Raw genomic sequence first — 26,573 nt, 5'->3', positions numbered from 1 at the left:
GTGCTTAGAGATTTTTTTCCTTTTTTCTTTTGAGTGTATCATTTTCATTAGGATTTCTTGCTATTGTACATTCTTAAAGAACTTCTCTTAAGACACAGAGAACCTCTTCATTATGGAAGACAGCTTCTTATATATCTTTGAGTATTTTCCTTTACTATTAGTTTTAATCTTTTCATTAAACATCGGATAAATTGTCATTGTCTATCTTCCATGGTTATGTTCTCCCTAAAAAAAATCCCATCTGTCTTATTTCCACTGCATTCCAAGATTGGGACCCTTCCTTATTTTCAGTATTAATCTTTGCTGTGTTTACTTTTTTTTGAGGTTCATGTCTTAGTTTTGGAAAGGGAGATTTTGGGGGACCCTGAGCTTTTGTCACAATTTGTCACACATTTCCAAAGTGTTTGGGTCTGTTATTAAAATACCACTTTGTAAGCATTTTCCCCCAAATCTTGAAAATTATTCCAAGGAGACTTTCAGAGAATCCCCATAATTAAAATTCCCTCTTCAGTTTTTAAAAGTCTCTGTCTTGTTACTTAACATTGCATTTACTTGTGTATTAAAATTGTATTGATGTGAAAATAGCATCTTCTTGATCAGTGGATGACCTATCTCCAAGTGTGTCCCCAATTACTGTGGAGCTCTGTATGCCACCAATAATGGTTCATTGCTGCTCCACTAGCATGAAATCCATTAATCAGATTTAGTTTTCAGGGAAGGTCCTTCATGCCCTAAGATAGATGTACTTCCACAGAAGTAAGGACGTAGAAAGTAGCACAAGTCCCGTTTTTTCCCCTCACAGTAGAGAAAGAGAAGTAGAACAACAGAAAAGCCCAGTTTAAAAGATGACTATTTTTCGGGACGCCTAGGTGGCTCAGTCAGTTAAGCGTCTGACTTCGGCTCGGGTCGTGGTCTCGGGGTTCTGGGATCGAGCCCCATGTTGGGCTCTGTGCTCGGTGGGGAGGCTGATTGTCCTTCTGCTCCTCCCCACCCCTTGTGCTCTCTCTCAAATAAATAAAAAAAATAAAAAAAAAAAGATGACTATTTTTCTAGGAAATATTTTTTTTCTAACGTACTGAGAAATTTGGGGATAGTTCAGTATAATTTTGAGTGACACAAATTCCTAGGATAATATGCTAATTAATTTGTTACCCTTTCTTTACTCCCCCAAACCTATTCAACAAGAAGATGTTTGTGAGGGAGAATCTAAGCAGAGAATCACAATTCACCAGGGAAGGACTGCAGCTGAATAAACCTTCACCTGCAGGAACAAAGAGATTCAATGCCTTGTCTGGTCCTGGGTTTTCTCTGACTGACTTTTGATCTTAATGTTAGAAACGTTGCTGACCTCCTCACTAGAAGCAAAGTAGAAAGGTAGAAAAACAGGTACTAGACTAGAAAAAATCCTGTTTCCCAAATATATGTAAAGATAACCAATAATGCAGAAGCTGGAACTTGATCAGGAGAGTTCAGAATGGGACTCGGATCAAGTTCTGCACAGCAAAAATGTTACTGAATAAATTTTGGTGGGTTTTCGATGTTTTGTGAAGCCTCTTTTTTGAAAATGAGTGTTTGGGGTATTTGTTGGCACTGTGGAGTCCTGACACCAAGTCTAGAAAAGGAACGATAGCTTTGTTCACATGTTGATGGACTTATCTCCATTGATCATTATTCACTGACTGTAAGATGCCCTTGATAATAGCACACCTCACTGTTTCATGTACCATAAGAAAGAAAAACTGCTCCTTATGGAATTCTGATATGCTTACGGTGCTTTAGGGTGCATTGTGATTTCAGAGATGTTAATGAGTGATAAAACATGCATCTTAGAATCAATGAGATCTGGTATTTTTCTTACACAAAAACAGGGAAAACTGACATCCTCAACAGCTTGTCTATCTCCCTGAAATATATAACAATAAATTTATGCCTTAAAATTCTATGTACTAGGTGTGATATTTCCAAGAGCAATCAAGAGTATGGAGAGAATACTGCTACTATTCAAAGAATTAACAAAATGAACTGACATTTGTAAAAGATGCCCCTAATTTCTCCTGTCATGTTTTCAGATACCAAATATCCACTATTCGATATTTTCCTTCCTGAGCAAAGCAATGGGGTTCCTGCAGTGTTGCCCAGACCGAAGGATAGAGACTGTAGAGACTGCTTCCATCACCTTTCCTGACTCTTTCTGTAGCCTTTTGAGCAAAAGCTTCTCATTTCCACTGTTGGCTACCACTAATGCTCAGAAATACATTTTATCATTGAACATGCCTCCTGCATGAGAGTCTAATGTTCTGTCCCACTTGTCACAGTCCTGAACATTCAAGGAAATCTGACCCCTGAGCTCATGATACCACTGTGTTCTCTGGGTTGGAGTCGATCAACTACCTCTTTTTTTTTAAGATTTTATTTATTTATTTGAGAGAAAGAGAATGAGAGAGCACATGAGAGGGGGGAGGGTCAGAGGGAGAAGCAGACTCCCTGCTGAGCAGAGAGCCCGATGCGGGACTCGATCCAGGGACTCCAGGATCATGACCTGAGCCGAAGGCAGTCGCTTAACCAACTGAGCCACCCAGGCGCCTCGATCAACTACCTCTTGCTGCAAGATTTAGGCAACTCTACCTGAAGGAGCTTGTTATTAGTATTTTTAAGGCTATGAATATTATCGTATGTGGGGTATCTGCGTGGCGGAAGGGATGTGTCCATAGTGAACAATTACCCACAGTCCCACCATCTTTGCCATTGGTGGTATTTTAGCATGTCTCCTTTCACTTTTTCACCACATAAATTTTTGCGGAGGGGCGATAATTTTTATGAGCAATTTATGAGATGCTTTTTCACTCAACCTCCTGTTATTGAAATAGTTTTGTTAAAGGCTTTAACTGACTGTTTTATTCTGTAGATATATGAACCAGTCCCCTATTGCTTGTTATTTGGGCTCTACCCATTTTATTTTTATTTTATTTTTTAAGATTTTATTTATTTGACAGAGAGAGACACAGTGAGAGAGGGAACACAAGCAGGGGGAGTGGGAGAGGGAGAAGCAAGCTTCCCGCAGAGCAGGGATCCTGAGGCGGGGTTCAATCCCAAGGACCCTGGGATCGTGACCTGAGCCGAAGGCAGACGCTTAACGACTGAGCCACCCAGGCGCCCCGGGCTCTATCCATTTTATTTTTGCAATTCTAAATCATGTTAAAATGAACATCTCCGTATGTAAATCTCTCTCCACATTTTGGTCAAGGGGCAAAACGTATTTTTTTTTTAGAGAGGGGGAGAGAGAGAGAGATTGGGGGGGAAGGGCAGAGGGAGAAGGAGAGAGATAATCCCAAGCAGTTCCCATGCCCAGTGCTGGATCCCCATGTGGGGCTCAATCTCACAACCCTGAGATCATGACTTGACCCGAAATCAAGAGCCAGACGCTTAACCGACTGAGTCACCCAGGCGCCCCAAGGGAGATAACTTTAATACAATTGATTTGTATTGTTAAATTTCTTTCACAGGAAAACTAATGTCAGAACCATTTATAACCCAACCAAAGGGACAGGAGTGGATGTGAGAGGAGGGTTGTATTTATTTAATACTATTATTATATCACCTCACAGTTAAACTACCGGGGGAAACTGAGACACACACTGATGAAGCCGCCTCGTTGCTTGTGTTTGGAGCTGGGAATCGATTGTCCTCTCCCCCCTAGCCAGTATCGCCCCTACTTCATCATGGCCCTGTGGAAATTTGTTCTCCTGGAAATCCTACCAGGAGCCCGACAGCGCTGTAGAAACTCCTCGTGGTGCCTGGCTCTCTCGTATCTGGTCTTCTCCTCCAGTAAAGGGGAGGGATGGCCCCAAACACCAAACTGGGTACATGTTTGCCTCGCAAACCAAACCAACCCTTCTGTTTCTGTTTTGCTTTGTGTCTGGACTAATTCTTAGCACCTCTTCTGCCCGTGAGCGATTGGTCACTTCCTTCCGTAAGACTGGCACCAGCAGACATGCAGTCTCAGAGGATCCCGGGGAGAAAGCGAGGCCGACCCCCGCTTCACTCAACACCCATGAAGATGGCGGTTCATACCCTTTATTCCGCTTCAGCTGGCTCTTTGCCAGCAGTGAAGATCCCAAAGAGAAGAGGGCGGAAGCCTGGGTACAAGGTACGGCTCCATCACCTTCCCTCTCCACAGTGACGCCGGGCTGGGCCCCGGGTGCTCGGGCGGAAGAGGGAAGGGCTGGCAGGGGGGCCCGACGGGCCGGCCACGAGGCTTCTCTCCGGCAAGCGCGGCACGGACAGGGCCTCGTTGTCCCCCGGCACGCAATGCATGCGGCCCCTGTCGTGTGCATCTTTACACGCCGAGAAAGTAAATTGCACCAGATGGGGAAAGTTGTAAGGCGAGCAGATTTTAGGGTCATAGCTAAACACACGTTATTAAGCCTCGCATCTAAATTAGTGTTTCAGACACCGCGTTTTCCCCTAACCGGGCCTCCTAGGGCGGTGCTCAAAGCCACTTTCCAGAACTCCTTTGTCGTTGTTTTAGTAGAAGCAGACGATGTTCCTGAGACATCTGAATTAATAATGTGTGCAGGCTCGTGGCAAAGGACACAGGAGCGCTTTCCCAAACAGAGCCCCAACAAGGGGACCCATCACAAAAATTCGGGGTGTTAATTCATAGTTTCCTGCTTATAAAAAGTGCTGACGTCAAGTTTGGCTCCAAGGAGGCCTGTCAGGCAGAATTAAAATCCCGTGACCCTTTGAAGACTTAACAGTTTGGAGTGGCGGGGGGTGGAAAAGAAATTCTCGGATGTAATTGCAATCACATAAGGCAATCTGAACCGAAGGAGGGAGAGCTTCTCCTCCCAGAGGTTTTTGAAGAGGCTACTAGAGAAGAAAGACTATTGAGTTTGTTCTTCACGAGCCTTTTGGGCATTAGAAAATGAGCTTCAGAAGTTTTCTTTCATTTATTTTTCTTGAAATAAAGAGCTTATGTTTCCATCTTGAGATCTGAATACTCAAACCAAAATGCAAATAGGCAATTAACTCCCGTATATTTAGGAAAATGTATGGAAATTATTTCAGGTCAGCAGGAAGACAAAGCTTCCGGAAGAATTGGTAATGAATTCAACCTTTATCCCTTTGGTTCTCTGCAGTTCCTCCAACTGCTGGAAAATAAAACTGGTAGGTGGGGGGAAGGTGACTCCAAGTTATTTGGGGGTCACGGGCTTTAGTAAAAGGAGCTTTTACTCAGCCATCTCCTGAAGTAGAATCTTCTGTCACTGGTTATTTTTCTCACAAAGAGGAGCCTCCTTTTTCTCATGGGCACGTCAGCTTCAGTCAGCTTCAGTCAGCTTCAGATTGTGTCTCTGAAGCGGGCACAGGGCAGGTCTTCCCAGCTCGGCTACCTGCGCCATTGCTGAGGTGCGGGAGATGGGTCTACAAGGTTGGAGCAGGGCAGCCTTCTATCAACAGGAAGTTGATAGAGCCAGGGAGCAAATCCAGGACCTGAGGAAACACACTGAAAACTCTCTCCTAGTTGGCCTTTCTCCTACTCCCCTGGGAGCTATGACCCAAGCATGAAAATTACCGACAGACACAGCATTTCTAGGGCCAGGAAAAATGGAAATTCAGTCCATGGAATGAGCCCAACTTGGCAATTGTCCTGTGTCCTAAAAGGGGCAGTTTTCAGGGCTCCTAACACATAGAGACATCTCGGGGCAGGAAGAAAGCTTTTGGGGTGGTTAGCTGACAATCCAGGTCCTACAACATGGCAGGCAGGTCTCATGCCCACGCCTCACAGGGACAACAGGCCCCAGCTCTTCCTCGAGTCCACCTTCCACGTATTTGGGGAAATGTGTGGGAATTATCTCAGACCAGCAGCTCCCAGACAGCTCCCCAGGCCTTGGGTTTGGTGTTCGGGAACGACTCCAAACCAGGTGCCGTCTGCTGGAAGTGCTGACTCCCTCGTGGTGACGCAAGAAAAATAAGACCCATGTGAAAATCTTCATAAGCTAAAATGATTCCACCCAAAGGATCCTCCTTTATTCGGAAACTTCCTACTATTTTCTTTTTAAAGATTTTATTTATTTGACAGAGAGAGACAGTGAGAGATGGAACACAAGCAGGGGGAATGGGAGAGGGGGAAGCAGGCTTCCTGCAGAGCAGGAAGCCCGACGTGGGGCTCGATCCCAGGATGCTGGGACCATGACCTGAGCTGAAGGCAGACGCTTAATGACTGAGCCACCCAGGCGCCCCTGAAACTTCCTACTGTTTTGGTGTTAAAATTAAGTGTTGTACGTTGTCACAACTTGGGAATTTTAAAAAGTGTTTTATTAAGTGTTGCATGTTGTCAGGATTTGGTAATTTTTAAAAATGTCCTTACTTGGCAAAATGAATTTGGCAACCTGTTAGGTCTCTCCAGTTTTATTCTGACAATTTCTGAGACCCAGAAGCCCCATTTCACCGTTAACGAAAAGGTTTTAATTGTGGGGGAGCCAGCAAGGAAACTGTACAGTTTCATTTCATTTACCAAATGGCCACTAATTTGGCAATGTTAACTATCTGAGATACAGTTAGGGAGACAGAAGTTGTTAAAAAAGAAATCCTGAGCAAGCGAAATAAGATATTACTTGGTCTACCCTTAAAGATCTTGTATTTTACTACTAAGAAAACATTTCCAAGCCCTCCTTCAGAGTCTATTTACCTTTATCATAGGTACATTTCTTACAAGCTCAATTATAGCAATATAATGGCCTTTGATTTGAAGGGGAAGATATTTTGGGAAAGAAGAATGCACACACCTGGACACGGAGGAAGCATAATAAGAATTTTTGTTATAATTCAATGGTATTTTATTAATAATATAGAATATGATCAATATTATAAAATAATAATTGTTATGTCAATAGCATCATTATGATATATTTATGCTAACAATATTGTCATAACAAAATAATCAGTGTTTGAGTCTTCAGAAGGCTCTTTTCCAGGAGATTCTGAGGATGCCTGGTTGTGCTGACTGTGTGTCAAGGTCTATGCTGGTTGCCATTTGTCACTTCTTGCCTGGTGCTCTCCCAAACTGCCCTGCCAGTTACCTCTGTGTCAAGCACGTGTGGAAACTCTGTCTGGTCCAAGTATGGGCACACGCCTCTCCGTTTAAGACCCAGGCACAGCTAACGCAGGCTGTAATATTTAACCCCTTCTCTGGGTCTTGAGAATAATATGAGTGAATTACAGGCAGAAAAGGAAGAATTCAACTGGTAGTCAGATGTCAGCGCCCCAGAGTTCATAGGTCATGCCCCGCCCCCCCGGGGCCCATCTGCCCACATCTCTTGGCCCAGGCCTGCAGCCACATTGCTGGGGCATGCTCACTGCTGTGAGAACATCATCTGATGGCCTTATGCCCCCTTCTCACCCAGTCGAAGGAAGCAAAAGCCTCTTCACATCATATTTTCTCTGAAGAGCCATATGCTGACTGACATGGAAACAGCCTTCTTCATTATGGAACTGAATTTACATCTCAGTTTGAAGCATCTGCTATTGGTTTAGTTCAGAGGTAACACAAGGTCAACAGATAGATTTTCCTTATATTGAACGACTAAAAAGACCATTAAGGTTGTTTTAAAGAGATAGAGAGAGAGAGTCTGTATCAAGGAGAAACTCTAGCTTCTGTTCTGTAGACGCAGCTGATTATAATGTCACCGAACAGTGGGATTTCCAGCTTCTGTGTCTTTATGGTTGGGAGTATGATTGAAGCAGGAAGAAAAAAGTGCTGGGTTTTAAAAATAGCTGTTTGTCCCCTCTACATAATAGTAATAGTAACAACAATAATAACAGCAATAACAGTCACGTGTAAAATTCATTGAGCACTTCTGTGTTTGAGGCTCTGGGCCAAAGCACTTTGTGTATATTTTCTTATTTGATCCCTGATAGTGAGGGGAGTCAGAAAAATGGCAGGAATTAGGTATAAATGAACCAAGTTCCACAGCCTGAGTCCACTTAGTGACCTTGGCAATCTCTCTGCTTTATTGTTCAGAATAGTAATTATGCTTTCCCATTTACTCTTTCCAAAAAAGAGTAAATTATGTTCTGTCTGCTCTGTTTAATGAGCTTAGAAAAGTGTAACACGTTTAGAAAGAATATCATCCCTAAGATATTAAAAACAAGTGGTTAACATGTTCTAACATGTTGGTAATTGTGTCATTCGGAACACAAATCCAGTTGCTGTAACAAAGGCCAAACAACAGCAGCTTAAAGAAGGTAGAAGCTAACTTCCCTCTCGTGTTAAAGTCTGGGAAGCATCTGAGGGTGATATGATGTCTCCATGGTGTTGGGGACTCAGGTGCCTTCTCTGTTGTTGCTCTGCTACTCTTTTTTAAAAAGATTTATTTATTTGAGAGAGAGAGAGGGTGTGAGCCCGGGGAGGGGCAGAGGCAGAGGGAGAGAAGCAGACTCCCCACTGAGCACACAGCCTGACATAACACGGGGCTCATCCCAGGACCCTGAGATCATGACCTGAGCTGAAATCAAGAGTCAGACGTGTAACAGGACTGAGCCACCCAGGCGTCCCTGCTCTGCTACTCTTAACACCAAGTCTCTACCTCTTGCTCTAAAATGACCCTCCAGTTCCCACTACTGCACTAGTCTAGTCAGCGGATGGGGGAGAGGTAGTGGAGACATGTCTTTCCCTTTAAGGACTCGACCCTCAAAGCTGCACACACCCCTTACACTTGGATCTCACAGTCCTGGACCTAGTCCTTGGCCACACTTAGCGCCAAAGAAGATGGAGAAATGCAATGCTGTGTGCTCAGGTGGCCAGCTAAAATTCAGGGATCCCACTAATAAAGAAAGGGAGCATGGATATTTGGGGGATTCACCAGCAGTCTCTGCTAAGTTCTTAAAGAACAGTCTTTTTTTTTTTTTTTTAAGATTTTATTTATTTATTTGTCAGAGAGAGACACAGCGAGAGAGGGAACACAAGCAGGGGGAGCGGGAGAGGGAGAAGCAGGCTTCCCGCTGAGCAGGGAACCCGATGTGGGGCTTGATCCCAGGACCCCAGGATCATGACCTGAGCCGAAGGCAGACGCTTAATGGACTGAGCCACCCAGGCATCCTAAAGAACAGTGTTCTGTTAACTAGAAGATTTACTCTATAAAGAGAGTGATTTTCTAATATGTTTTATTCCCTCTTATTGCCAACCTTTTCTTCTCACCTCCCTTCCCCGACAAAAAAAGTATGTGTTCTTGGCATTGTGTTACAAGGAAGTCAAATTCACAAAAATCTCAATTAAGAGAATGTTCGAACTTAAGTAGAAAGGGTTTTATTTGTTCCAACACTGCTTAAAGCTCTTTCTACAATGTGTTTTCATTAGAACTGTTGAATTGGCTTCCACAATTCTTTGATTATCCAGATCTTGTATTGTCTTGGAGTCATATTTATGAACGTCAAATGTAGCATGATATTGTATGCAAGGGAAGAATAGCTATCTAATGAGCCTTCCTGCGCTGATCTTGCTGATGATGGGCATGGCATGCTCCTTGCATGGGGAAAATCATTACCCAAGCAAAACAATGCAGGGGCCATGCCCTTAGGCTGAATCAGGTACAGTACTCAGGGTAGGGACTGTCTCTCCTGTGGTTTTCTGTGACCCTCCACCCCCAACCCCAGGCTGGAGCAAGGGCCAAGGTTGAGGCTCAGTAGTGGGTGGGAGGCGGTGGTGTGCTGGCCAATGTCCTCGCCCCCCCCAGCATTCTGAGTGTGACTCCAACATGAATGCTAGCTGATATTTTCAATTATGTTAAGAAGTAAAAGAAAAGTAAACGGTGAAGTTGTATATGTTGGAATTTTGCTCGTTTGTTGAGAATGAGATGAACTTCTTCACTGAATTGGATGATAGTTTGTGAAAACCGAAAGTAGTTCAGTTTTTTGTGCTATTCATGGTGTAACAGCCGTCACCAAGGCACACTTTGAAGTTTAATTTGTGTTTTTAACATTTTCTCCATCACTTTCTTAAGTCTGTAAGTCAACAAAAGAGTAACTTCAGCCCTAATTTGTAGCACTCAATAATTTTTAAGGCGTAAATATTCCCAACATGTCCAGTTTCAAACACCAAGACGACAGCCCCAAGCATGGCGTTGGTCAGAGATATGTGGCCCCACACCCCTGCCTCTGTACATCTCTAGGGGCGCGGTAACAAAATAATTAGAAAGTCATGAGTTTTGAGTATCGATTACCTTTCTTTTTTTTTTTATTCTTATGTTAATCCCCATACATTACATCATTAGTTTTAGATGAAGTGTTCTATGATTCATTGTTTGTGCATAACACCCAGTGCTCCATGCAGAATGTGCCCTCCTCAATACCCATCACCAGGCTAACCCATGCTCCCACCCCCCTCCCCTCTAGAACCCTGTTTGTTTTTCGATTACCTTTCTTTTTAACGTATTTTAAATTAATACTCTGTAAGTATACATACTTTAATGTTCAGCAATCACTGTGTTTAACCAATAACTTGCAAGTCATCCCTCATGGCCCAGTATAAGCCAGCTCCAACCTCCCACTGCTCTGAGTACTCCTAAGCACACAATCCTGTACCTGGATGCGCCCTGTTTCCTCTCCCATCTACAGCGTGGACCCCACGCCTGCTGATGCAGAGAACTTGGCCTCCTCGCCAGTTTCTGTAAGAAACCCAATCACACCAAGCATTCCTTGAAATGTGTGGTCTCTACTAAAGATTGTTGGGGTCATAGGGCATAGTGGACAGCATTCCATTAAATAATTCTCACGGGGAGATCCATTTTTCTGAATTTCACTTTATCCCGTCATGGTGTTTTGTGTTTTCCCTTTTCTTTCTTCTCTCTCCTGGTACCCTGGAGTACTGGGTTCATCGTCTCCTCTCTCAGCTTCCCTCTGTCTAGGAGGAAACTAAACCAATCTTCCCTGCCCTCGGCAAAGCAGCACCCCCCCCCCCACCTCTGCTCTTCACCAGTCTCAGGGGTTCTCTGGGTCCAGAGGAGAATCTGAACCCAGCACAGAGATGGTGGGAGAAAGCTCCAGAATCCTCACCCTATCCCCACCCTGTTTGCACCTCTGAAAGGCATGAGAGAGCCAGCCCATTTCCCTCCCACCTTCAGGCATCCCCTCTGTCTTCATTGCCATGTAGGCAGTTTATTGTATTGGGGTAATTTTATTTTCCTAGAGAAGTTTTAGTTCAAAGAAAGCTTAGCTACCATCTCAGCTTTAACTGAGGGACATGTTGCCAAAGCAGGCCTCAAGGCCAAAGGATAGTGGCCCCTCCATCCCTTAGGTGTTTAATCTCTCCTCCAAGTGCAGGGAGAAAAAGGTATGGGTGGACCCAGAAACAGGCTGACTCCTAGGAATGGAATTAGGTCATTGGCTATGAACTTCTTGTTGTTGGAGCTGATCTGCATTTCCAACAGGCAAGTTTTTAGACTAAAGTCTGAGGTTAAACACAGTGAGGTATTCAATTTTCCCTAACTGCTCCCCACAGCATCTCCTCAGAACCCTGAGGGAGTTTTGGGTGGAGAAAGAGCATGAGTCTAAAGAAGGAATGTGCCCCCAAGAAAAGCTATGGCAGGGACATGAACAAAACTATCCTCAAATAAAGGTGGGGAGGGGAAAGAGGGGAGGATGAACATGATTTTTAAAAAAATACGGTATATTAGGTTCCTAGGGCTGCTGTAACAAAGTACAAAGAACTGGGTGGCTTAGACAACAGATATTTATTGTCTCACAGTTCTGGAAGCTGGAAATCCAAGATCAAGGTCTATGCCTTGGCTCGTTGATGGTGTCCTTCCGGTGTCTTCATATCGTCTTCCCTCTATACTCGTCTGTCTCTGTCCAAATTTCTCCTTTTATAATGACATAGTCATATTGGATTAGGGCCCATCCTAATGACCTCATTTTAACTTGATTTTCAGCAAAGATCCGATTTCCAAATAAGGTCACATTCATGGGTCCTGTGGGTTAGGGCTTCAACATCATTTTGGGGGACACATTTCAATCCCTAATGTCCAGTAATATAATAATCTTTGTCTTTTAACTAGGCATTTAGTCCATTTATGTTTAAAGAAATTACTGATAAATTTAGGTTTAAATATATATCTTATTTTGTGTATTCTATTTGTCCCACTCATTCTATGCTCCTTTTACCCATCTCTCCTGCCTTCTTTTGGACTTTTTTTTTAGTATTTAAATTTTTTTCTACTCACTGAAAGTTAAGCACTCTGTTTTTTATTGTATTACCATCTGGCTTGTAGCAGTATCTTTTCAGAGATCTGCACACTCCCCTACCCCAATATTAAGGCAGCTTTCCTTATTGTCAGGTGTGGGTGGGGAGCAGGTGGGACAAGTTTACAACTGGCTCATCCTTCCCTGAGGTCATAGCCCTTTGGGTGAGCCCTGACCTCCATACCAATTCCCAAGGCCTAGATTTCACTTATATTTCAGCCTGATAATTTTTAAAAGATTTTGTTTATTTATTTGAGAGAGGGATTTTATTTATCTGTTTGAGAGAGGGGGGAGGAGCCAAGCGAGAAGGACAAGCAGACACCGTGTGGGGATGGAACCTGATGTGGGGCTCGATCCCATGACCCTGAGATCATGACCTGAGCTGAAATCAAGAGTCAGACGCTTAACTGACTGAGCCACCCAGGTGTCCCTGGTCTGATAATTCTTTATATATTGTCAGCTCCTCTCTACTTTCATTAATCTTACATTTTATCCATGATTTGTGGCTGTTTTCAACTGATCCAAAGAACCTACTTTTCTATATTTCTAGAAATAGAATTCCAAAGAAATTTAGGCTGGTACATTTCTTCTAATCAACATTCAAAATGTGGCACTGACACTGGTTTTGTCTCAAATGCTTTAATGTTTTCAGAAGTAGTCTAATGCAGGGTATATACATATTATGGATTAGAAGAGAATTTAGAAACCAACCATCTACCCAATCCCATGGCTTTGGAAGGTGAAGCCCAGAAGCTCTGAGTGAGTTGCTCAGAGTCCCATGTGAGTTGGTGGCAGACCCAGGATTCAAACCCCAGTCCTGTCTCTGAGCCCTGTGTTCCAGCCACTGCCCTGCCGGGCATCAGTGATGTGTAGCTGATGACTGAAATCATACCAGTTCTCAGTGTCCATCTCCCGGGGGAGGAAATATGGCTTCTCTCCTTCTCGTCATGCCCTCCCCGATTCTATCAGCAATAGTAATAAACATTTACTGAGTCCTCACTTTGCACTAGCCCTATGCTAAATGTTTACATTTAAATCTTGCCACATCTCTGTGAGGGGATATTATTATCCTCACACAGGTAAGGAAAGACAGGCTCCAAAATCCTAAGTAATAAGAGCTCTTCATGCTGAGTGTCTGAGCTGGACTTTGAGCCCAGATCCAAACGCTAGTGTTCCAATGTATGTGCCCACTGCCATCCCGAACTTATTCTTAAATTTTGCTTTGTTGCTTCATCTCTGCTGATGTGCAGGCGGTCTTTACACATCATACTCCCTCAACCACATTCTCTGTCCTCAGATTATCAACCTCTTGCTATCAATGTGTGAAACATTGTTTAGTTAGTACTTGTTTCTGCCACACTGGCATATTTCTAGAAAAATACTTCAATTTTTACATCAGCTAACCCCTTCTCCATTAGCGGCCCCTGGCCACACATCTCAGTTTGCGAAGAGACCCTCCCCTTCCCCAACTCTTTCCAGTGGGTTCTCTAGCAAATGTCTTAGAGAAGGTCTTCCCAGAAAGACAGCTGGAGCAAGAAACTCTCCAGGCCCTTATTTTGGATCTGTCAGTGGAAAAGAAAGATGAGCTTCTTCCACATTCTCCAGCCCCCTTTGGTGGAGAGGCCAGCTGGCAGGGGCCGACCATCTACTCTTTTGCTTCACCCACCATGATACTCTACTCCAGCAAAGCACAGCCTCTTGGGCAGCTGCTAGCGACCACACCCTGGATGAGGAGTCACCACACCCTTTTGATTGAGGTTTTGAATTTCAGGTGAAGGTGCCAACTTTGCCAGCATCTGTGCAAGGCTGTTGGCTTTGAAGGCCAAGGATTAGCACCAGTATATGTCAGAGCATGGTGTCCCGGGCACCTAATCTCTCTCTAGTCTTACGCTTCCAAGAAAGAAGCTTTGTCTCCCTTCTTCCTTTCCATTTTACCCAGTTTATTCTGCCAGATCCTGTTTTTTTTTTTTTTTTAAGATTTTATTTATTTTTTGACAGAGAGAGACACAGGGAGAGAGGGAACACAAGCAGGGGGAGTGGGAGAGGGAGAAGCAGGCTTCCCGCTGAGCAGGGAGCCCAATGCAGGGCTCGATCCCAGCACCCTGGGATCACGACCTGAGCAGAAGGCAGATGCTTAATGACTGAGCCACCCAGGCGCCCCTGCCAGACCCTGTTTTTAATACTTTAAAAATAAACTATATTTTAGAATAGGTTTAGATTTACAGGAGAGTTGCAAAAGTAAAACAGAATTCTCATATACCCCATACCTACTTTCTTCTATCGTTAACATTTTATATTACTAGGACACATCTGTCTCAATTAGTGAACCAATAATAACACATCATTATTTAATCATGTCCATATTTTATTCAGATTCATTAGTTTTTCCCTATTCTGTTCCAGGATCCAGCCAGAATATTAACATTTAGTCATCTCGTCTCCTTAGGCTCCTCTGGGCTGTGAAAGTTTCTGAGTTCCCTTGTTTTTGATGACATTGGCAGTTTTGAGGAGTATGGGTCAAGTGTTTGGTAAAATGTTTATAACGTGGGTTTGTCTGATGTTTTTCTAATGATTAGACTGGGGTTATGGGTTTTGGGGAAGAAGATTTCAGAGGTAAGGTATCATTTCCATCATGCCATGTCAAGGGTGCATACTATCAACGTGGCTTATCACTGTGGATGGTGACCTTGATCACCTGCCTGAAGTGGTGTTTGATGGGTTTCTCCACTGCAAAGTTACTTTCCCCACATTTCCATCCTGTCCTTTTGGAAGGAAGTCACTATGTGGAGCTCACACTTAAGGAGTGGGAAATTAAGCTCCACAATAAACTATTTGGAATATTTATGCCTAAGAGTTTTGTCTGTTCTCCTCCATGTATTTATTTAGTCAATCATTCATTTATGTCAGTATGGAGTCATGGATATTTATTGTATACTTTGAATCATAATCTATTACTCATTATTTGTTGCTCATATTGCTCCAGATTTGGACATTGGAAGCTCTTTCAGTTGACTCCTGTGTTCCTATGACCTACCCTCATCATTGTGTGTGTGTGTGTGTGTGTTTAGTACTCTCTTACTTTCTGGGACAAGACGCCCCAGGCTCATCTTGTATATTTCCTGCCCTTGTCCTTGAATCAGCCATTTCTCCAAGGAGCCCTTGTTCCTTTTATTGAAGAATGGTATTAGAAACCAAGATAGGAGTGTTCTTTTTTTTTTTTTTTTAAGATTTTATTTATTTGACAGAGAGAGAGAGAGACAGTGAGAGAGGGAACACAAGCAGGGGGAGTGGGAGAGAGAGAAGCAGGTTTCCCGCCGAGCAGGGAGCCCGATGCGGGGCTCGATCCCAGGACCCTGGGATCATGACCTGAGCCGAAGGCAGATGCTTAATGACTGAGCCACCCAGGCGCCCCAAGATAGGAGTGTTCTATTTTATTTTGTCCATTTAAAAATCAAAACACAACAAAAAAGCAATTTGAAAAACCCCAGCAATTTTGTTTTGTTTTATTTTGTCCATTTAAAAAACAAAATGCAAAAAAAAAAAAACAGCAATGGCAAAGACAAATGTCCTGCCAGAGAATAGCATCCCTGTATGTTGGGGGATACCGGGAGCCCCGCAATTCCACATGTAGGAGAGGCCCTGACAGAGGGACCCCGCATCACACCATAGGACATTCCTAGCCACTGGGCTCATTTCTATTTTAGGAGCCCTCTAAAACATATGTGACTCCCTTTCCTAGGCCAGGTTTTTTTCCTTTATATTAGGCAATGAGATGAAAATTTCAGCATGCTAGGTCAAAGGTATGCCTACTGATGATCTCTTCTCTTACTAAGAAGAATTTTTAAAAAGTCATATACCACCCACAGTTGCATGAGATTTCTTCTTTGTTCAAAAGTCCCAGCGGTTGTTTTAGGGGTTGGATGAATGCCGAAGTTTTGCCCTGCAACCAGCTGACTTATTCTAATTCCTTCAATTGCTTTATCTGAGCAGAAATGATGGGCAGAGGTAACAGCCAACTATAATTGTATTAATTGTATTACTTCCTTGGAGGTGGGTTCAACGAACAGATCCTTTTCTAATAAATATTAAAATAGTGAGCAAGCATTAGATGTTTGGGTTGTTACTATGCTTATATGAACAGGAGACAGTGACCGGCAATCTAAGTCTTAGCTGCCATCCCTATCCTCACCATCATCACTGCTGTCACATCACCATCCTTCTAGGGAAGGGTTGCGAGGATCTTTGTGTGATTCACTTAAAGACCACAGAGGGAAAAATGATGACTTGCCAAATCTTGCTTTTGCCCCACCAACATCATTATCTGCATGTTGGTTGGAGGGCTTTAAGCCTGTAATGGAGGACTTAGCCAAGGCCTTCTAGAGCCTGCTGCCCACAGTCCTTGGGGACTGCCACTACCAGCTTCTTCACTGCAAGCCATGCAGGGCAGCATATCATTCCTAGAAGGACTGTCAGAGGGACCAGCGCAACCTGGGAGGACAGGCAGGGTAACTATAGCTCTTGTCACACTTGGTGGGTGAGGGAACCATGCCAAAGTCATGGTGACTGAGTCACAGCAGCTTTCTTGTCCCCTCCTTCCCACCACTGAGGTTTCTTTGAGATTATTTTTATAGTATTTAGCAGAGCATAGCTACATGGTGCGCCCTTTAATTTTTCAAATGCTAAACACAGAATAAGATGAAATCTCTGTTAACTGTAGCTTCTGACTAACATTTGGTCTCTTGCCAGAGCCCCAGAATCTGCACCCATACAGCCCTGTGCAACCCGGGTGCTCACTTTTGACTGATCTCACTTTAAATTCATTTCAGTGAATTTAAATTCATTTCCCCACATCGTCACTCAGCAGCCACACCCTATTCCCCACTTGTCCCGCCTCCCAGTTCATGAACACGCCCTCCTACATCCTCACACTCAGGCTTCCAGCATCACTGAGAAATTAGAAGCCATCAAAAGAGACCTTTTGTAAGTTCCCATCTCCACATCCATACCCCCCCCCCCCCCCCCCGCCAAATCCAGGCCATTATACTCTGCTTTGCAATAAAATGGATGAAAGGTCCCTGTTTCCTTCTGCAGCCTTGACACAGCCCTCCCACCCACCCGCCTCCATTCACTAAATCTCACCCCCTCACCTACTCAAAGTCCTGATGCCACTAGGTCTCCAAGCACTCCCCGGGATCATCCTTCTTTCCCTCTCAGCTGGATTATTTCCATCAACATTCAAGCATGTCTCTCCCATCTCAAAAAAAAAAACAAAAACAAAAAACAAAACATATATATATATATACTAAAAGATTTTTTTAATGTTTTAATTGTGGTAAAGGACACGTGGCATAAAATGTACCATCATACCCATTTCTAAGTGTATGGCTCAGTACTAAGTATATTCACATTGTTGTGCATCAGACCTCCAGAACTTCACCTTGCAAAACAGAAACTCTGTCCCCAACTCCCCATTCCCTCCCTGGAAAACACTATTCTACTTTCTGTTTCAATGAACTTGACTCTTCTAGGTACCTTAAATTAGTGGAATCATGCAATATATGTCTTTTTGTGACTGGCTTATTTCACTTAGCAAATATGTTCCAGGCTCCTCCATGTTGTAGCATGTGCCAGAATTCCCTTCCTCTTTAAGGCTGAGTAATATTCCTTCATGTATATACCACCTTACGTCTACCCACCCACCCGTCAGTGGACATTGGTAGCCGCGGTCTTGTGGCCAACTGTGACTAGTGCTGCTATGGGCAGGGCTGTACAAACACCTCTTGGAGATTCTGCTTTCAATTCTTTTGGATGTAGACCCAGAAGTGGAATTGCTGGGTAATTCTATTTTAAATTTCTTAGGAACTGCTATACTGCACCTTTTTACATTCCTGCCAACAGTGCACAAGGGTTCTGATTTCTCCACATCCTCGCCAACACTTATTATTATTATTTTTTTAAAGATTTTATTTATTTATTTATTCATGAGAGACAGAGAGACAGAGAGAGAGAGAGAGAGAGGCAGAGGGAGAAGCAGGCTTCCCGCGGAGTAGGGAGCCCGATGCGGGACTCGATCCCAGGACCCTGGGATCATGACCTGAGCCGAAGGCAGACGCTTAACCATCTGAGCCACCCAGGCGCCCTATTTGGTTTTTTTTTTTTTTTTTTTAAAGATTTTATTTATTTATTTGAGAGAGAGAGTGAGAGAGAGAAAGAGCACAAGAGGGGGGAGCGGGAGAGGGAGAAGCAGACTCCCTGCTGAGCAGGGAGCCCGATGGGGGACTCGATCCCGGGACTCCAGGATCATGACCTGAGCCGAAGGCAGTCACTTAACCAACTGAGCCACCCAGGCGCCCCCCTATTTGTTTTTGATAGTAGCTATCCTAATGGGTGTGAGGTGATATCTCATTGTGGGGCAAAAATTACTTGATCTGACTTTTCTTCCTTGCTATGGCTAATTTTTGGCTCCCCTTTCAGACAACCCCCTTGAAAGACTTGACTTTAACTCCTGATCCCAATGCTTCCCTTCCCGTTATTTCTTGAGCTAATTCCAATCAGGTTCTCATCCCACCCTTTGCACTACCACCTCTCTTGCTGAGAAGTTGCTACATCTAAAGACCACTTCTAGTCTTCCTTGATCAGAGGTTTTGACATGGCTGACCACTCTCTCCTTCATGAAACACTTTCTCTGTTTGGCTTCCAAAAGACCACACTCTCCCAGTTTTCTTTCTACCCCACTGGATGTCCTTCCTGGTTTCTTTTGCTGGTTCCTCCTCATCTCTCCAACTCTTCATGTTGGAGTCTTGCAGGGCTCAGTGCTTGATTTTTCTCTTCTCCATCTATACTCCTTCTGTTATTCTCTGATGAACTCACCCATTATCATGGCCTTAAATATCAACTCTATACTGATGATTCAATATAGGGGGGTGGGGTCTGCATATATATTAACAACAGAATACACACCCTTGCTACTCAAAGTGTGGTTCATGGACTAGCAGCATCAGCACTGCCTAGAAGCTTGTCAGAAATGCAGAATCTCAGGCCCCACCCCAGAATTCCTGAATCAGAATCTATATTTTAATAGGGCCCCCAGGTGACTGATTGCACCTTAAATTTGAAAAGCAGTGGAGCAGTGGCCTCAACCTTAACTACGTATTAGAATCATCTGAGTACCTTTTAAAACTCCTGATGCCTTGGTCCCACTCCCAAAGAATGATTTAATCGGTCTGGAGTAGAGAACAGACACAGGTCAGTGGTGAAGAGATGAAGTGACTGAACTATTCATTATTTTTTGGTGGAGAACAAGGATTAGACAATTTTCTGTCAAACATTGGTATGGAGAGTGACTTCTTGGCATTGACACAATCAACCAACCAGTCATCCCCATCTTATTCCATAACAGCAAATTTCAGCTCCTCATCTGTGATTTCAAATGAGTCCTTCAAGGCAGCTGCTTCTCACCACCAGAGAATACACTCATGTCCACACTCGGGCTACCCTTGACAGTTTCTGCTGTAGGAAATAAACACTGAGCAGTATGGCAGCCCCTTGGAGGAATGGTTTCTGCTTTCTTTTCTAGCAGGATCCAGTGATCTTTGTGAGCTGAAAGCTCAGCAGAGATTAAGGAGGGCTTCGGAATTGGTCCCTGGGTAGCTGTCAGAAAAGCCCTGTCCATAGGATTCTAGGGATTCGAAGCCTGGGAACTGTCCCCTACCGTGCATTCTGCACTCAGAAGGCTCATAGGCTTCAACTGTTCATACCTCTTGTATTCCCACACTCACTGCCAGTCATTTCCTGGGTGGCTCCACTGTAAGGGTGGGGTGCAGAGCTGATCTCTGAATTTGACCCCAAACATGAATCTTGATCATGAGCTTCAATCTGAAGCTCAGCCCCTTAGCTGAATAATAGAAAGGTGTGGAAACATGATAGAGGAGAAATGGTTAACTGATATCCAGGAAAAATTGGGGGCAAGTGTAGAGAGCATTTCCAGATTTTCCTTGACCAAATGGGCTCTGTCTTGCAGCTCAAGTCTCGGGTTCTTATGACTCCTTTAGCCCTCTCACCTCCGCGAAGCACACCGGAGCCCGACCTCAGCTCCATCCCTCAGGATGCAGCCACCATACCCAGCTTGGCGGTCCCACAGGCTCTGACAGGTAGGTCAGCTGAATGACCTCTAAGGCTGTGATGGCCAGCCTGCCATCTAGCAGTTACTCTGTGAACTGGAGAGCTGCCACTGAGATAGCTCTAATGAAGGATTTAGTTGTTAGCTAGACAGCAGGGAGGATGACCAAATTCTCTGAGAACATTAGCTTAAGTGTCTCACAGATAGGATTACTTGAAACTTGGTTTTCAGGGCATCTCGGGTTCACCTGGTTGCCTTGGGGTGGGACTAGAAAAGATGGTCTGGTGGCCCAGTGTTTTCTTTTCAGAGCCATGTTTACTTTGCACCAGGAGTGAGCCTGCTTACCTTGAAGAGCTTCCGACCCTGTGTTTGTGCTTCCAGATCTCCTAAGGACCCTAACCTCCCTTAATCCCACCTGGTGTCTCCAGTCCAATCAGAGTAGAATTCAGTCCAGTCTTTCTTACGGGGTGTCCACCAACAAACATTTCTATCATCAGAGTACCAGCAGTAGGATGGCATTGCTCTCTCTCTCTCTCACACACACACACACACATACACTGTCCCCCTCTTCACAAGCCACCCCTACTCCCATCCCACTTGAATCCCTTCACTTTCCCTCCCATTGCTCTTAGGAAAAAACCAAACTTGTTTATGTGGCCAATAGAGCCCTGCAGTTCATTGCTCTCTTCTCAGTCCCTAGAGCCCCCCATAGCATTTCAACATATTGCCGTCCCTCTATCTGGAATGATCTCCTCTCTGGTCACCCTTCTCGTCCCTTGCATCTCAGTTCAGGCATACTTTGCTCCAGAAGGCCTTCCCTGACTTCCCTGCCAGGGTCCTCAGGATCGGCCCTCCTAGCACCTCCCCAGTGTGACTTGAAGTGACAGTCCGACCTGGCTTCCTCTAGTGCTCTGAGTAGCTCCGCCTTCCCAGTGGGGCCCCAAGCTCTGTGAAGCCAGGGACCCCGCGAATCTGTAGAGCCTACCTAGCACAGTGCCCGGCATGAAGGTCTCTTACTGATTAGATTTCCTTAATCATCTGGGATGAGTACAAGAGAAGGCAGCCTGGTGGAGTGGAAAGAGCACAGACTCTGACAGCAGAAAGACTTGAGTCCAAATCCCTGTTGCACCCCTAATTACCCTTTAGACTTTAGAGCAGCCATCCAACTGTTAAGCCTCATTTCTTCATTAGTTTCTTCATTAGTGAAGGAAGTAATCATATCCCACTCCCAGGCTTGTCTTGAGAGTCAAACAAGAGAAAATACAGGAAGTGCCTGGAATAGAGTAGGGGCTCAATAAAAACTAACTTTCTTCACCTTTGTTGTTACTGTTTAATCCTTCCCATATCCTACTGGTCTCTTCTTCAAGTCCCTTTTGAACGCTCCTTTGCCCTAGTGACCCCCAAGGTAAGATCCTCATAACCTGGGATGGGGGGGATAGATGAGGAGTCGTTGCCATAGGGAAGAAAATGTGACACCTACCATTAATATTTATTTTTGTCTCATCCTTTAAAATTTCCTATTTCTTGGTTATGTTTTAAAATGCATGCAATATATTAAAACAGTCAATAATGTATATATTTATGTATATAAATAAATAAACACATTTTGGGACATGTGCTCAACTACACCGATGGGGTGTGTGACTTTAAAAGTGTGAGGACCATTGGTTAGGCTCACCTAAATGGGCAGCTGAGTACTTAATATCTCTGAGATTATAAATGACACTCTCTTTAGAAATTCATTGAGTAGGTAGTGTTTGGTGTAATCAGCATCATCTTAATTTTTTTATTCACTGAAAATTAACAAAAAAAAATTGGCAAACATTATGTGTAGCTTAACAGCTCCTTTGGAGGAGGAGGAGGGAAGATTTTGTATGTGTACATGCCCAGTATGGAAATACATTTATACACATGGTCCACACGGACCTCCATAATTGTCTGCAATTCCGATTTGACTACATCTGAGGGGACCCACCTGTCTATCTGTTTCCAACCAAGGGTTCTCTTGAGAGCGAGCCCTGGAAGTTGGGAGTGATGGGCTCTTTTGCCTCTTGTACTTTTCAAGTTGGGAGGAATCAGTCCCACCTTTGTTTGTTTCAGCTTTCTCAAGGTGAGGGCCAAGCGGGCATGGCTGAGCCTCCCCATCCCGCACACACAGGAACAGCCCGCTGGTCTGATGTGACCGATGCTGAGGGCTTTGTGGATCTTTGTTTCCACAGTCTGCCTGTACGTCAACAAGCAAGCCAACACAGGGCCGTACCTGGAGAGGAGGAAGCTGCAGCAGCTCCCCGAGCGCTTTGGGCCTGAGAGGCCATCGGCGGTCTTGCAGCAAGCTGTACAAGCGTGCATCGACTGTGCCCACCAGCAGAAGCTGGTCTTCTCCCTGGTCAAACAGGGCTATGGTGGCGAGATGGTGTCAGGTAAGGCCCTGGGGCAGGTTGTATGAGGAGGGCATGGGTGTCTCTCTGAAGAAGAAAAAAGCCATAATCAGGCTTGGCGGGACTGTGGTTGTAGCCAGAGTCTGTCTTCCATCTGCTGATCTCCAGGGGCCTTAAATGAGCCTGTGTGCTGGAGGCCTTTCTCTGGGCTTGAGGAGAAAAGGCTTCCGGACCCGGACAAGAAGACAGAACATCTGAATCCTCTTTCACTACCCCCCACTTCCAGCTCATCAGTAAATCCTATTGCTCTAACTTTAAAATATATCCAGAATCCAGCCACATTTCACCACTCACAGCAACCACTCTGGTTCTTTAAAAGTCGAAGTCAGATCATGCCCCTCCTCTGCGCTACACCCTCAGTGGTTCTCATGTCACTCCAAGAGAAAGCCCATGTCCTTAGGAGGACCCAGAGGCCCTAAGTGACCTGGCTCCAGCTATCTCTTTGATCTCCTGGTCACTCCTCTTGAGTCTCCACTCTGCTGCAGCTATGGTGACCTCCTTGCTGTTCCCTCCGAACCACACCCTGCCTCAGGGTCTTTGTACCTGCTCTTCTGTCTGGAATGCTCTTACCCCAGCTATCCAAGTGTGACTTGCTCCTCGACTTTCTTCAGGTTTCTACTCAAATGGCGCCTTATCCAAGAGCCTTATTCTGACCACTCTGTCTAAAATATCATCCCTTGTCACTATCTATTCTCCTGTACTCTGCCTCATTCTTTCTTCATGGCACCATGAGCAGTGGGGAAGTTCATGGTCCCAAGGACCTCTCAAGGGCTGGGTTGTCGTCTTTTTTAAAAGATGCTTCGGGGTCAGTCCCTTCTCCCGTTGTCACCGTCCTCCAGTTTCAGCCCTGCCCCAGCAGCTTCCAGTGGGAGTGGCAGCATCACCCCAAGTGAGAGGCAGAGTTGGGAGCTCTGCCCCCTTCATATGTTTGCCTGCAGAGGTTCTTTCCACCCTCCCCGAGGCTCTCTACACAATTGTTGTCACCACCTGCCCTTAAGCCCTGGAGCACCAGGTCTTTGCAAGATGTCTTAATTCCAAGGGGACAGACTGGTGTCTTCTTTGGCCCAGTATCAAGGGCATGGCCTCCATATTACCAGGGAATAGGGGGAAGATTCCCCAGCAATGGGGGTGGTGCAGATGAATGACCCTGCCTGCTGTCTAAGAGAGGGGACAGGAGGGGGGCCTCTAATGTCACTGGGCATTTTATTTAACCCTCAATCCGCAGGGCTTGGGGTGGGGAGATTGTCCAACACAGCTTCCCCAGCTGTGATTGGTTCTGCCCACCTTCTGGAGCTCCCTCTGAGCAGGAAGCTGGGTCTGACTTGCTGGTAACTGATTAAAATAGAACTTGGCAAGGTCCAGGTGCGTGTGTCTGACCCAGGGTGACTTTTAAGAAACTTTAGCAGAAGCAGAGACGGGAGGAAGAAGCACTGCACCAAGAGAGGCCAGGAGGAGAGTCTTGTTGTCAGCCTTCTGAGAGCCCGCTGGCCATTCTTCCCCCGATTTTTGTCTGAGAGCCAGGTTCTCAAACCTGGGCTGCCCTCTGAGGTTGAAGGCCTTGTCCTTTTCCTTGCTGAGTAGAAGGGCTCAAGACACTGACATGGTGCTAAGAGAAAGCTCTTCCTGTACTGTGTGCCCACGTTCTTGAGCAAATCCCATCTGAGTTTTTTGTGTTCCCTCTCCCTAAGCTGGGAGAGCCAACCCCATTTTCCCTGCTCTCTTGCTCAGCATTTCAGTGGCCTCAGGGCCTTGGCACTGGGAGCAGGTTTTGCAGTGCCTGGCACCAACACAAGCCTGGGCAGAGCCCTGCTGTCAACTTTCCCTTGGCTGAGGGATTCCCAGAGCTGAGCCCTTGGTCTTAGTGTCTTGGAGAATGCAGTAGCACTGGGGGACTCCTCGTGCTGCCTCCTTGAGGTCGCAAAGTGCCAAGGTGGTCTTTCACATTACTGATGGTGATATGGAAGCTCAGCGAGGCTGTGATAGCACCAAGCTAGCACCAAGCTCGGGGTGGGGGACTCCAGGAGAAATAGTTAGACTCCCCCACTCTGTACTTAGAACCTAATCCTTAGGGCACTGCTTTCTCAACGTTCCCATGGCACAACACAGAAAATGGTGACGTTGGTGCTGGCGGAGTGGGCTAAAGGAACCAGACTGTCATGGGTGGGCCCAGGGCCACCCAAAAGGCTAAAGGAGCAGTATTACAGTACCCCATAACCCTCATGCTCTGCCTGAGCCACACTATCCCAGAGGGGTAGACCTGATGGTGTCACAGATGCCACGTCTGCTTCTGGGAGGTGGCCCTTCCAGGCACCTCTGGGAGTGTATGCACACTGATCTATGGGGCAGACCTGATGACCCAGACTCTACTGCTATGGGTGCAGTTTCCATCACACTAGGTCTTCTAAAATACCGGAGGCCAACAGCAGTGCTCACACTAAGAGGGAATTTCCAGAGTGTCTGAGTGGCTATGATAAACCCCTTAGTGAGCACGTGGGCAGCTCTTTGCCGGCTCTCCCGAACAGAGTCACCCGCAGTATTAACGTGACAGGTAAGTGCCACTTAGAAGCCACATGAGCCAGAAAAACCGCTCTGTGCCCTCTTCTCAGTTTCCTCCTCTGTAACATGGGGTAATAACCTCTTGTCTACTGTCCTCACCAGAGAGTTAGGCGGCCTGAATGAGGTGATGGATATGAATGCTCTTGTCAAACTATAAAGAGCTATATACACACACAAAAATGGATTCTTTTGATTTCTAATTAAAATATTTTGTTTTGTTTTAGTTCTAAAATCAAAACTAGCTCTGGTATTGCCCCTGTCCCAGCCCCTGCCATGTGCCTGCCTTTGGGAGATAAAACATGAAAAACGGGGCTGCCCTCTAGGTGTTGACAATGAGTAGCTGAGGCCTAGCTGGGAGCAAAATATCCTTTTAGGGTCTGCTCCTGTGTTCCTGTGTTCCTGTTTCTGCTCCTCACAGTGGAGCTGGTATGCAAGCTTCATGGGGTGAGAGAAGCTGTGAGGACAATTACAGAAAGGAACATGCTGGAAGAAACATGTTTCTTCTAAGTTCTGGTAATGCTGTAGAAATCAAATTTCATCTAGAATCACTATGGAGAGATTATTGTTCTTTTTAAAGCTTCCTCCCCAGAAGAGTAGAAAGAACCCTGAGTTCTGTGATGCTGGATTAGAGCTAGAGACCTCAGCATGAACTCAGGTTTATTTGGATATCTCTATCTAGATCTAGACCTACCTATCAATCTATTGATTGACCTAGCTCTATCCATCTCTCTCTCTCTCTCTCTCTATATATATATGTATAGATATAGACAGAAGGATAGAGACATAATCTTAATAGGATTGTATACATGCACATCTTTCTTAGCTCTCTCCACTGAAAAGATCCAGAGCTACTGACACCCCAGTAGCAATGAGCATATCCAGTGCCCAAATCCTGGTTTCTAAATATCATTCTTTAGTAACAAGAAACCGGGGCTGTTGGAGAAAAAGCTGATTTTAGGGCAAGGCAGGGAAAATATAAGATGAATCTGAAACATATTGAAGCTTCAGTAACCAAAAAGTTGCTAAAAAAAAAAAATGGAGGCATGTCATAGGGACACAGGACACTGAAAGTCCCAGAGACAAAAGATGGAACAATTTGAGCAACAAAATAAATAACATAATATTAGATAACCCACAGTACAAAATAAATATATTGTGTCTATACTGATACTAATAAATGAAGGAAGGAAGGAAGGAAGGAAGGAAGGAAGGAAGGAAGGAAGGAA

The 26,573-nt window shown here is 44.9% G+C and overlaps 1 protein-coding gene across 1 annotated transcript in view; it reads left to right on the top strand.

Annotated features, from left to right (window-relative positions):
• The window catches only part of SCML4 (Scm polycomb group protein like 4), a 131,706-nt gene that overhangs the window by 71,586 nt on the left and 33,547 nt on the right, over positions 1-26,573 (top strand). The window contains exons 5-7 of the mRNA XM_034991740.1: positions 3,933-4,147; positions 20,255-20,384; positions 22,573-22,773. Coding sequence (XP_034847631.1) covers positions 3,992-4,147; positions 20,255-20,384; positions 22,573-22,773 — 487 coding nt within the window. The 5' untranslated portion in view covers positions 3,933-3,991. The remainder of the gene's footprint in view (positions 1-3,932; positions 4,148-20,254; positions 20,385-22,572; positions 22,774-26,573) is intronic.

Source organism: Mirounga leonina, unplaced genomic scaffold, assembly GCF_011800145.1.
Source record: "Mirounga leonina isolate KUSES-001 unplaced genomic scaffold, KU_Mleo_1.0 Mir_53, whole genome shotgun sequence".
Taxonomy (NCBI): domain Eukaryota; kingdom Metazoa; phylum Chordata; class Mammalia; order Carnivora; family Phocidae; genus Mirounga; species Mirounga leonina.
The sequence above is the reverse complement of the archived record's forward strand: the minus strand, read 5'-3'. Positions and strand labels throughout refer to the sequence as shown.